At 38.4% G+C, this 13,326-nt stretch overlaps 1 protein-coding gene across 22 annotated transcripts in view; it reads right to left on the bottom strand.

Annotated features, from left to right (window-relative positions):
- The window catches only part of Dlg2 (discs large MAGUK scaffold protein 2), a 1,973,059-nt gene that overhangs the window by 709,428 nt on the left and 1,250,305 nt on the right, over positions 1 to 13,326 (bottom strand). For 21 of the 22 annotated variants that reach the window (XM_006507776.4, XM_006507769.4, XM_006507767.4 and 18 more), the window contains one exon: positions 6,675 to 6,728. The exons of the other annotated variant lie outside the window; for it this stretch is intronic. In XM_006507776.4, coding sequence (XP_006507839.1) covers positions 6,675 to 6,728 — 54 coding nt within the window. The remainder of the gene's footprint in view (positions 1 to 6,674; positions 6,729 to 13,326) is intronic. 22 annotated transcript variants of the gene reach the window in all.

Below are 13,326 nucleotides of genomic sequence, written 5' to 3'. Positions count from 1 at the left end.
TCCAAAATTGTTTGACCATTAGTAATTATTCCTAAGATGGTTCAAAGAAATAAATGATTTTTATAAAGCTGTCTGTTTCAATGTGAACACACGTCTGAATCACAAGACTCTGCTATTGAACACAGTGATCTAAAGAAATCATGCCATAAGTGTCCATCCTCATAACTAAGGGTGTTATTATTCTTCACTTCTAAAATACCACCTGCTCCTAAGAGAGCTTTCCCATCACTTCCTGCTCCTGGTGTCAGGCACTTGTGTCATTTATTCCTCACTAACAAACACCTTCCAGCCTCAAACCCACTCCCTAGCTCCCCAAATGAACCTTACTGCCAAATAACGTTTATCTGCTCCAGAATCCAAGGTATGTTTAGTTTTCCTCTCATCCACCTCTCTTCCTTCACTCATATTGTCTACCTTATTTTACTTTTCCCATCACCACCTTGGCCTCGGCCCCAGAACTATGGCTCTCTCTGCATCCAATAACATGTCTGGCCAAGTTATACTGCCATGATTGTTTCCCAATGACTTTTACATATGTGATCTTCTTGAGCCAAGTTCAGGGGGTGATGAGTTCTATGGGCCTTCTCATATTCTTTGTAATCTAATTCTTCTTATATCTTTTCTGTTCTCTTCTACTTCTTCCCTCGTCTATATTCTTGGAAGGCTTTCCCAAAGATCAAATTTAACTCTGATGGTCTTCTTTCTACCACCACTTATATTTCATGCAAGCTTAACTTTCTACTTCTATATCAGGTGATATTTCTTCAAGGCCATAATACATTATGTTATGGTTTTATGATTTATCACATACTTACTCAATCTTTTCCATGAAAGCAATGATACGATTTTTTTTTTCTGGACCATAGGTTGTAAGTTCAACATGAAGAGATGCACTACTAGGTTTAACTTGTGGTCCTGTACTGTGATGTATTCACCAACATTCCCAGCATAGCAAGGGAAGTCACAATTCCATCTCCTGATCCAGCCTACCTCATGCTTCACAGATGCAGTAAGGACAGAATTGTGTTCGGGAGAAAGAGATTCTCACTGTTGTATGCCACTGACCTTATGGCTGCTACACACCAAAAGCTGTTGTTCCATGGGGTCACAGTAAGTAGTAAGTGATGCTTCAGAGTTCAATGGCTATGCTAAGTTTGCCAAGAAATATGGAACATTTGCAGTGATTAATCTCCTACTGGCTGAAATTGAAAACTCATGATGTTCATGGCTTCTCCTTCCCAGGGCACATTTCTAGAAAACTGCCCCCCTCCTCCACCCCCAATCAGTTGGACACTAGAGAAGTTTGGAGGAACAGAAAACATTCTAGGATCTCTTCAATTAGTTTTATTTCTAGAGAACAAAAGGGGCTCAACATTGAACTCTGACATGCCTGATGGAAGAACAAAGCAGGGAAGGGTACAGGAAGAAGGCCACAGAGAGCTTCCATACACTCTGGACTTCTAAGAACAGAATACTTTTGGGTTTTTAGCATAAAAAGGCATAAGAAAATTGAGTAAAATGTAGTAAATAGAGTTTTAACATAAGATCTCTCTCCCCTCTGTCCCATTGAATCTGTTTGAGAGATTTTAATATTTGTAGAAAGACTCACACATTTCATGCAAGGCTGAGCTGTGCACATGCAAAGTAATACCTGACCTTGAAATGTATGACAATATGTGTAACTAGGCTTTTAGGGAATACAAACATGAGAATCTTATTGATGGCAGGACTCTAATGTTCCATACCTTCTTGAAAAATCAGAATTTTTTAAAAAAAAATATCTTTGTACCTTCACTAGACACATAAAAGTTTTCCTTTGACTCCAGATGCTTCCTTTATTCTGACTGCCCTTTGCATATATGCCAAGAAGCCATTTTTATCAGAACCATTTATATCGCAAAATCTAATTTACTCATCAGCAAAATTAGTACATTTATATATAAGGAAATTATTTTCGAGGAGCACTCCAAAATACAAGCCAAAACCTGTCATTCAGGTAATATTTTTAAAGAAGAAAATGTTCTTATGCAACATGACTAAAATACCTCGGGGAACTCTGAAGTCATTTTTTCATTAAATAGAGCTGAAATTATGTGAACAAGTAGAACATGGGAAAGAAAGAAGCAAACAAAGTATCAAGCACTGGGGAATGAGAAAATAGAAAATAGACTCTGAAGGGAACAGTGCATACTTCAAGGTTAGCTACCAAGTACATTAGGGAAGGGGGACGGGACACTGAGCCTATATCAAGAGCCAAAGATATCCACAGCAATGGCTGCACACTAAACCTGCAATTTTCAATAAACATCACATTCACGGTTACTCTATCTGGAAGAAGATATCCATATTTATCAGATTCTTCCAGAGTTTAGCCAAGTGTTGCTGTATAAATTGGAATTTTTAAAAAAAATCACACACATTTTTACTAATTAGAAGTTAAACAACCATGATTTCATTTTCATATATAAAACCTAATTTAATTTCCTTAACTTTCTCTGAGGTTAGTATTATAATTTATGACTTATGGATTTATATACCTCCAGGAAGATTAAGTTAGTTGCTTAGGAACACACCACCATGGAAATTGGTATGTTTTCATCATTCTGAGCTGTTCAGTATCCCTCTCCATAGACCTTACACTTGAAAAAAATCAAAAGGAGGTTTTTACTTAGTGTAAAAGTATGATTAATCACAAAAAGAAAGCTTTGGTTATGATTAAATAATTAAAGAAAGATACAAAGTTGACATTTAAGAGAATAAGAGCAACTTAACTAATTGCTTATATGTGTCTGCTTTTACTAGCTAATTGGGACATCAGTAGAGCAGGCCTGTGTAAGATTTTTATTTGGATCCTATTGATAAGCCTTTTTCACATGTCAATTCCTCACAGTGAAAACATGAGAACTCCAATAGAAATATTGGAATCACTATTGATTCACTATAAGAAGCAGTTCTATTTGCCAAACCAACCCTCTGTGATCCATGTCTACCTCTACAAATCACAGTATCTTTGTTAATGCCAACTGTCAACTTGAAACAGATTAGAGTCCTCTGAAGGAGTCTCAACTGAAGGTATGCCCATTTCAGACTGGTGTGTAGCCAGTCTGTAGGGGATTGTATTGACAGATGTAGAAGGGCCCCGCCCACTGTAGGCAGTGACATCCCTAGGCAGATAGACCTGAGGTATATAAGAAAGCTAACCAGGGAGCCAATTAAATAGTCAACCAGCCAAATCATTTCTCTATGGTTTCTAACTCAGGCACCTGATTTGACTTTAATTCCTTCCCTGAATTCTTTCAATGATGGACTATTGTAGCTGTCCAGCAGACAACTACAGGTAACCGGGTTACCTGAAAGGGAGCCTGGAAATGAAAAGGGCAGGGTTGCAAGAGAAGAATGAAGCCAAGACAAAAGTTTCTGATCAAGGCTTAATGTTTAATAGTCAGCACTGCATTTATATAGGGAGAGTCCACAGACCCATCCTTTGTTTCAGTGAGGTTGAGTTGCAAAGCAAGCTCAGCAGGCAGTCTACTCCTGTAGGAAATTGACTCCACCTGGGTGGTGAAGGTCCAATGTGGCAAGCACTTAAGGTCTATTTAGCCTGCTCAAGGCCAGGGGAAGGGCACAGACTCTAACCCGAAAGTATAGTATAAACCAAATAAATTCTCTCTTCCTCATCTTGCCTTGGGTAAGTGTCTTATCAGCAACAGAAAGGCAACAGAAAGTCAACTAGAACATATTACTTTTCTGCTTTGTCAACTATCTTATGCCGAACATATTTGTTTAGAATATTGAATTCCTTACTAAATGGGTTCCTATCCTGAGAAAAGTAGAAGCTCTTTCTAGCAAAATTCCATACAACAATAGGGTATGTAAGCAAGCTTTGTTTTGAAGTTAAAAGGCTGACTGTACAGGGAGGCGGCAGAGAAACACAAAGGGCATCAAGAAAGTGGCTGAAAAGCCTTTAAGCAATAGTCAGAATATTTAGGGTTATTTCTATTGCACAGAATACTTCAATGAGTTAATTAACCTCCTTAAGACTCAGTTTTTCAATATGCACCTTCCCCCAGGTGAAGGAGCTATAGATTTTTTGTTTTTGTTTTGTTTTTGTTTGTAATTATTTTATTTATTTACATTTCAAGTGTATCCCTTCTCAGTACCCCCATCATGAGACTCCATCCCACATTCCATAAGTTGCTGTATAAAGTTGCTTTCTTGGTCACGTCCCCAACTTTCCTTAACCCTCCTCCCCTCCCCTGTCCCTCTGAAAGGGTGCTCCCCAACCCTCCCACCTACCCCAGTCTCACTTCCTCAAGCTAGCATCCCTCTTCCCTGGAGCATCTCCTTTCTACATTAAGTGCTTCCTCTTCCACTGAAGCCAAACAATTCTGTCCTCTTCTAACCATGTGCCTGGGGGCGCAGACTGGGCTGTGTATGCTCATTGGTCAGTGGCCTAGTCTCTGGGAGCTCCCCTGTGTTCAGGTTTGTTGACACTATTGGTCTTCCTATGGGGTTGCCATCCCCTTCAGTTCCTTCAATCCTTCCCCTAACTCTTCCATAGGGGTCCCTAACCTCAATCAAATGCTTGGCTGTGGATATCTGCATCTGTCTCAGTCAGCTGCTGATAATGCCTTTCAGAGGATACCCATGCTAGGTTCCTGTGTGCAAGCACAGCATAGCATCAGTAACAGTGTCAGGGGTTAGTTGTGTGTGCATGGTATGGATCCCAAGTTGAGCTGGTCATTGGGTGGTCATTCTTTCAGACTCAGCTCCAGTTTTGTCCCTGCATTTCCTTTAGAGTAATTCTGGATCAAAAAATTTGAAGGTGAATGGGTCATCCCTGCCTCAACTGGAGACTATGTATATCTACTGGAGGTAGATTCTTCAGGATGCATCTCCCCCCCCCCCCCCCTTGAGTATTTTGGTTAATGTCATCACTCTTGAGTTCTGGTAGCCTCTCTCTTCCCAGGTCTCTGAGATTTTCCAGAGCTTCTCCCCTGTCCCCCACCCAATACTGCTGCATATTTAGATTCACTGTGTTGGCCCTCTGGGCTTCTCTCCTGTAAAAGAAACTTTACTAAAGCTCAAAACACAAATTGAACCTTACATACTTTTTTTTCAATTTTTAAAATATAAAATTAATAGATTATGCTTCACAAAATTGTGAGGATTACTAAATTATACAAAATTTTAAATACTTAAAACAATGTTAGTCATTCAGAAAATAAGATAGGATGAATGATTTAAAAATGTAGCAGACACCAAGGGACTTTAATATATTACTTTGTTTCATTCTACAGAGCCCTTTACATTGCATAGCCTTCTTGATTTATGTTAGACAGTTTAAGCAAGTTCTCCCTCTAGTCTCCCTCTAGTCCTTAACTATTCTCGGTCAGGAAGATTTACAGGACACTAGTTCAAAACTTCAGGTGATTCAGCCTGAAGCCAAGCCTGTTTTTATGTCTGTCCTGACCCTGTGTTCCAGTTTAGTCAGTTGTTCTATAATCAAGTCCCAGCCCTGTATTCTAGTTCAGGAATGCTGCTCCCTGTGTCTAAGTCCTGGTTTGTAGAACCTGCATGGGACCACCAGTTCTGGGAGGTATGTATTTCTAAAATGGAATCCCACACATGAGACATGCTTTGTTTTATTTGTTGTCTGCAGGAACTGTAAATGTTTACATAAAGATGAACATTTTCAATCTCTCTTGAAACGTTAGATGATTTGTCAAGATGGCCTCAAGTAGCTGCTGTCCCCTTTAGAGAGCCATGTGCTTTGTATTTTTCATCTGTGTCTGGGATTTGCTTGGTGCTTCTTAGAACATCTGGTGAGTAGCAAGTACCTGCCTTGTGCCAAATATAAGAACTTCACATGCTTTCCTTACTTAAAGGCCAGGAAGCTGTTGTCATGTATCCCACTGGCCCTTCTACCTGCTCCACATCATCTGTCTGCAGGGATGTCTGGTTCTCCACCCCCCCCCCCCCGCCCGATCACTATCAAGCATCTCAAACACTCATAGGCATCCATAATGGCAGTCATTCTCCTACAACTTAACGTGTTGCCAGTCTCTAGAGCTAGAGTCTATCCCCAAATTTTTGGCCATCATAATGATTATGTTCAGTGTCTCAGGCTGGTAGTCTACCCCATCCTGTTATTTCATGCTCAGTGGTACCCTTAGTATTTCATCGTCCACATATTCACATATTTGCATATTTTATTACATGGAAAATTTACCTGTAAAAATTTCCTTCCAGTTCTTATTAGGAGCCCCCAAAGAGTCTATCAAATATTATTTATCAACTCGGTTCCAGGCTATGCAATAAACATTTATCTAAATGTTTGTTTAGCCAGAAACACAATGATGTTTGCCATGTCTGCCACTAGCGCTCTTTCCAGGGAACCACCTAACACACAAACAATCTTTTAACACACTTGCCTATGCTTTTCCCTCTCATGACTGGTCACTCTACAAAATCCAAACAAAAGAGAGAAATATTTGTATGACTAAGCCAAGGTTCAGGAGACAACAAAAGAAAATTCACCAAACCAATTATGCATATCATCTTATCAGATTATCCCAACTGAATAGAACTAATTACACAGTAACTGTTAAATTCAGTTGTGTATCATCAGCCTTTTAAAATAAAGTCTTCATAAAAAAAAAAAAGTTACTTACATAAGGAATAGTGTCCAAAGTGTCTGTGTTGACAATTATAGGAGCAGGGCTAGCCTAAAGAAAAGAAACAGGAAAAAAATAAGTAATCAATATTCTCTTCAGAAACCAGTTCTGTTACCTTATTTAACAAAGATCACCACAAGCATTTCCTGAGGTCTGGTACCTGCACTGGCTGGGTGTTGGATCCTGTAATAAGAAGGTTGAGTTTTGACACCTCCCCTCATTTCAAGGACCTCTTCTCAATAAGGTAAATTAAACGAAACATTCATAGAAGTCACATCAATTTTCTCTTAAAATTTAAACAGCAACCTAGGGTTTGTGCTACCTAAGAGGTAGAGAGTTCTATTAAATCAGATGGGAGTTAAACTGTGTGCCATTTCTTTATAAAATGAGTTTGCTGAAGAAATTTGATTTTTCTCTTAAGTAAGCACAATCAAATCTTGACTAGTATTTAAGCCAGTGTACAACAGTATACTTACCCAATGAAATACCGGATCACTTACAAATATTTCTCATCCATATATTACATCATCCTTTTACAGTTAAGTATCTATGATCATGAACATTGGACAAAATTTAAAAATCAGAGGTGACAGAAACTCATATTTGATACGGTAAGCTTCTGTTTTTAAAAACATTTTGTATAGTTTCCAGTAATTCCCTGTAAAGTTGAATGCGAACCTGTGGAAAACTGATACAGGCATGCTAAAAGCATAGGCATTAGAAAATAAGAGATGGCAATCTATTTGCATCACCAATCCGACTTCATGAATATTGAGTAGATCTAATTTTATTTTCAAGTTTCTAGAACTTTCACATAAACCTTTCATTCATTCCCCAAAGAATCTTTAATCTCTATCCCAAATTACAGATTTCATTTAGATAGGGGAAAATACTCTCATCATGATTAATTGAGAGCTGTCCTATGTGGTGCAGTGTCTTGGCAAGTGCTCAACATTTGGGACATTTCATTAGCTGTGCCCTCTGGAGCTAACAGAGTTAACAGCTCTGTAATGTCAGCCCATGCGAGTGGAATCCTAATGAAAAGACTTGCAGCATTCCAATAGGTTTTAGGTGGCAAAATTTTGTTTCTTAACCCAAAAGACTAGCAATAATGAACATAAATTTTGTTTTTGTTTTTGTTTTTGTTTTTGTTTTTGTTTTTGTTTTTGTTTGAGACAGGGTTTCTCTGTATAGCTTTGGCTGTCCTGGAACTCACTTTGTAGACCAGGCTGGCCTCGAACTCAGAAATCCGCCTGCCTCTGCCTCCCAAGTGCTGGGACTAAAGGTGTGCACCACCACGCCCGGCATGAACATAAACTTAATGCACGTATTTACATAGCAGGTCAACCTGATACTCATAGTATGTTATTAATTATAATAAGTACCTTGTAGGTGATAGAGACCTTGGAGAAAGGTAGATCACATATACCCAAAACTAAAAATATTGTCTATAAACAGAATTTTGGAATGGGCAACAGCCTGAGTCAGAGACATGGACTCAAAGTTGCTGCAGCAATTTCTCAATTAAGTACTTTGGGGACTAGACAAGTTCTTGGTGTTAAAACCCTGTAATAAGAGCCCCTGGATCATTAACCTCTAGGGAGTGGAAATAACAGTAATCATTGGGATAGCATTCTAAATGTAATTGAGGAAAATACATAATAATAAAAATTATTTAAAATAAAAAAATTGTTAATCATCAAAGGAAGATATGAATGTGATTCCACCTTAGAAACTACATTTCAGGATTAATGCCAAATATTTCTAAATGTTCCTAATGATAGACTATTGTCAATATAAACATTCACATATATATGATGGTTGGTAATCTATTTAGACTTTAGAGATCTCAGTGCTGTGCTAGTTTATAGTGAAAACAATGTCACTGTTTATTACACACACACACACACACACACACGCACGTGTGTGTGTGTGTGTGTGTATGTATATAATGTATATAATGATATAATGAGTGTATGTGATACAGAAAACACATTCTCATTTAATCACCAAAAAGCTACACTGATAAGACAGTAGTATCACTATAGCCATGTAAAGATGAAAAATTGAAGTTCAGGAAAAACAATGAAAACTGAAATGTAAATATTGTTTTGGAAGGGTATCAAAATTCACTGTTTTCCTATTAAGCATCTATATAATCCCAGTATCTTGGATCTATCAGCCTCTCTCTCTCTCTCTATCTCTCTCATTATTTACCTTATTTATTTCTATATATTATCTATTATTTACCCTCTATGTAACTTTCAACTGTGTCTTTATTTCTGTCTATTCATATGTCTATATTATATTGTAGTTCTCATTTGCTGACTCTATCTCATTTGCTGACTCTAGCCTTTGATTTTGTCCCTGAGAGTCACAAACAAGCCTATGTATCCTATCTTTAAATCAATTGAAAACTACCTTTATATTACACTTGGTCTTTGTTATCAAGCATAGCATTGATCACTAAATGAAAATTGAATTGGTTTGGTGCTTTCACTTAAACTTTATTTCTTATAGGTTATATTTTATGTTGCATGAATAAATTTAAGAGCTCATTTCCTATGCAGTGCTATCTATAACTTTCTGTTTGTGCTCTTTTCCTTTTTCCATATGTAAATTTTGTCTTTGCAACAAGATTCTATATTTTAAAATTAGCAGAGATTATACACTTTTCTAGAATTCTCCATATGGATTGTATATACAGAAGAAAAGAAGAATGTTATTATGATTGTTATTAATTGTGTAGGGCTGAGTATCAAAACAATGGCTTTGCCCATTGATATGCTGTCTACCTTTAGTCTATATCCTCGGGCCTTAGGAATTACAGACTAAATGTAACTATAAAGTTCAGATGAGGACTCAATGAAGGCGATATATATCTTTATAAACTTGATCAAACATTTCCCAAGTACTTATATCTGAGTTACTCATATATATAATTTGTTCTTTCTGGCTTCTATTTCCCTGTTGACTATTGCAAGGGTCAGAAGTCAAGCCTAGATGGATCTGGTTGGATTTCTGAGTATTAAAAATAGGTTCTCTTGTTGCTTTGGTGGTTCTTCAGAAGTTTCCTCTCCAGACTGTCCCATATATACATTCTGGTTTCATAGTAGATATAGTTAATTGAACCCGTCAATCAAACTGGTGACTCAAACTCCAGCCTTCCTTTTCCATATGCTTATTTCCATTAACTGGAAAGAGACACTGAACATATTTGGAGAGAGAAAATTAATTTCTTTTTCATCAGAGGCTTTAAGGCTGCTGTTTATGTAAATCCAGGAAGGTATTGGAAACTTTAAAGGATTAAGAAATGCAACCTTTCCTGGGTGACCCAAACAGTAAAGGGCAAGTGGTTTTCCCTTTACCTCTCATCCTTTTCCATTGGAGGAAGTCGGATTACAGCAGGATCAGGTGAAATTAATCACAAAAAAGCAAGAAGCAGGTGGAGAGAGCAGTACTTGTGAATTATGTGATGATGTTATTCATTCTTCTCAGCTTCCTTTCTGCCTTTGTGTTTCACAATATACACAAGTATTCTGAGTGGCTAGTTTCCTTTTATTAGCAAAAGATAATCTTCTGGACATGCCATCAAGAGAATCACATTAGTAAGGAAGACAACACATTGAAGATATGCTGCAGAATTCATGATTGCTTTACATTTTTTTAATTGCTGCGATAAAGCATCTTGACCAAGGAATCTTGGGGAGGAAAGGGTTTATTTTGCTTACACTTCCATACCCTTGTTAATCATTAGAGGGAGTCAGAACAGGAACTCAAGCAGGACAAGAACCTGGAAGCAAGAGCTGATGCAGAAGCCATGGAGGAATGCTGCTTAATAGCTTGCTCCTTGTGACTTATTCAGCCTGTTTTATAGAAACCAAGACCACCTACCCAGGGATAGCTCTGCCTAACATGGGCTGGGTCCTACCATATCAATCACTAATTAAGAAAATGCCTTAAGTGCCCTCCTACAGCCCTCTGTATACAGGCATTTTCTCAGTTGAGTATCTCATTTATCTCCAACGACCCTAGTTTGTGTCAGGTTAACATAAAACTGGCTACCACAGTGATGCTCGCCCTTGATGCTGCCCATCTACTTCTGGAGACTGCTAACTGACACTTCTGTGAAATATATCTGATATAAATAAGCAGGTTGTTTTAAACCACCCACAGAGAAGTCTCCTCAGACAAGGTTTTAGTAGGATATACAGTGTCTGTGCCCCACACACAGGTACTGGGAACACATGCCTGGAAGTGCAGGGTGGACAAGGTCAACAACTGAATCCAGGCTCACTTCTAAAATTTTAGAAGCAACACAGGAAACAGAAGAGCCAACTAGTTCATCAGCCAGATTCCATGCCATAAACAGTACAGCTTTCAATGTAAGAAACTGTACGATGGTTTCAACAGAGCTAAAGCACGAACATCAAGAAGCAAGCAGTCACAAGTGGGTCAAGTTAAGAAGGAGACAACATATGTCAGGAGGAGATGAGCAGATGTTAGGGCTTGGCATCTTGACTGCTTTCTGAGTCTTTCAGGACAAGACTCTTGAGTGAGCACTGACACATGTATGGTTCCTAACAATGACCTTAGGAGAGAAAGTTTGGGGGCCAGGAATTTCCCTGAAAACTATCTGGCTTTCACTGGCTTCTGCTAGATACCCTATTAGCCAACCTTTAATTACACAATACACAGAGAAGCTATGTGCAGGGCAAGTCCCAGTTGAATTAGAGTTTGATCCCAGAGGGGAAAGTAGCATATTTGGGATTATCACCCATACATTTTTTCAGGTCTGAAATAAGACCTCAGTACCGAGGACTGGATTGGGTATTCCAAGGTGGCTGTGTTTTGTGTTAGATTTTTTTTCTCATTCCCACTATTACCAAACTGGCCTATATAGAAACAAGAATGGTGGAAAGAAAAATCATTTCTCTTTTCTCCAAATTGTACTCTTGTTTTCCTTTGGAGTGAAAATTTTTGCTTCCTTCTCCTTATTCCAGTCAGTTTGCTGTGCTGGGTCTACACATCCCTGGACCTTCTCATGTTTCTCTTCTCATATGAAGGAATCATTTGAAACCTGTAAGTAGGTTCAAGGTTGGAACCTATGTCAATTGAAGACTTTTAATACCACCACTCAGCCATATCTAGCTTCCTGTCTTTAAGGGCGTGGTGGGTAACCACTACATATGCACTAGTGAAGCATCTACTTCATATGAATTAGCTCTTTGAATCACCCTGTGGTATTATGAGAAAGGAACGATTACCTGTAATTTATAGGTGGGAAAACAAGAGGATTTTTAAAGGTGAGATAGGGAATTTTTATCTTCATTCTTTAATTTTACCAACAAGGTAATAGAGAAACAAAAGTGGCATGCTTCAGATCTCATGATTACTCAGAATAAGAACTGAGGCTACAATAGTATTAGGTATCAGTGATGGTGATACTTTAAGATGAATTGATGCATTAATTTTTGCTGTATTCAAAATAAATGGTATTTCATCACTGAAAAGAAACAGAAAAAAGTAGAGAAAGATGGGAAGCCAGGGGTTAGAAAGGGCAGACAGGGGAAAGGGGAAGGAAGGAAAAGGAAGGGAATGTAAAGGGGAGGAGAAAGGAGGGGAGAGGAGGGGAAAGGAAGGGAGGGGAAGGGAGGTTGAAAACAAGAGAAGGAGGGGCTGAGGGGACAGGACAGGAAGGCAAGATGGAGTAAGGGAAAGGAGAGGGGGAAATAGAAAACAGAGAGAGGTGTGAGTTGGGTGGAAGAGAACAGAAGGAAAGGAGGGAAGCCAAAGTTGAGAAATTCATTTGCTTAAGGTCATAGTTCTAAGATCTATGAGAAGTGTTGCTCTCCAGGGCATAAACCAATTTTCTAATTGATCTGTTGAATCTGAGGTAAGAAGACTGAAATGATTCCCTTTCCCCTTTCCCTTTTCCTTTTTATTTATCTATTTTTTTTCTTTTCTGGCCTGGAAAATTAGGAGTATCTCTTCTGTACTCTGAAGAGAAGTTTCTCTTTATACTGACTGAGATTCAATTTCCCAATTCTCACAAGGTTTCTAGGTCCCCTAATCTACTGCAAACTTCTGCTTTTAAAAAATGGGACAATGCTATTTTCTCGTTAACCTATTTCTCAAAAAGTGATGTGGAAAAATAATGCATGTGAAGCCCTAAAAATAGAACATTATGTTGACACAGGATTTAGATTTGCTCTTTAAAATATTGTTGTCTCACATTCCCTTCTCCATAATACCAACCAGGTAAGTACAATGCTCTCTGACCACCCATACTAGTAGCTAGTGCTACTAAATTCACCAGTGGATTCTTGTCACCTAATTTATGCGCAACCTGCAGTGAAGAGAGCATGCTCTTCACAGCAAAAGACCAGAGGCAAGAAGAGTGAGTAAGAAAGCAACATGAATGCATAAGGGTTTAACAAATTGGATTTCACTATAGGCTAATAGATGAAGAAGCCAAGACCTTGGATCTTGCCCTCCTTAACCAAACCAAACCAAACCAAACCAAACCAAACCAAACCAAACCAAACCAAACCAAACCAAACACTATACATGGCAACCTACCTCGTTTATCATCAGCCTTGCTCAAAAATAGAAATACTGAATAGCAGGTTTATGTTTTTCACATGAA

This window comes from Mus musculus, chromosome 7 (genome assembly GCF_000001635.26).
Source record: "Mus musculus strain C57BL/6J chromosome 7, GRCm38.p6 C57BL/6J".
Lineage (NCBI taxonomy): Eukaryota > Metazoa > Chordata > Mammalia > Rodentia > Muridae > Mus > Mus musculus.
Note: the sequence above shows the minus strand (reverse complement) of the source record. Positions and strands in the feature narration are given on the sequence as shown.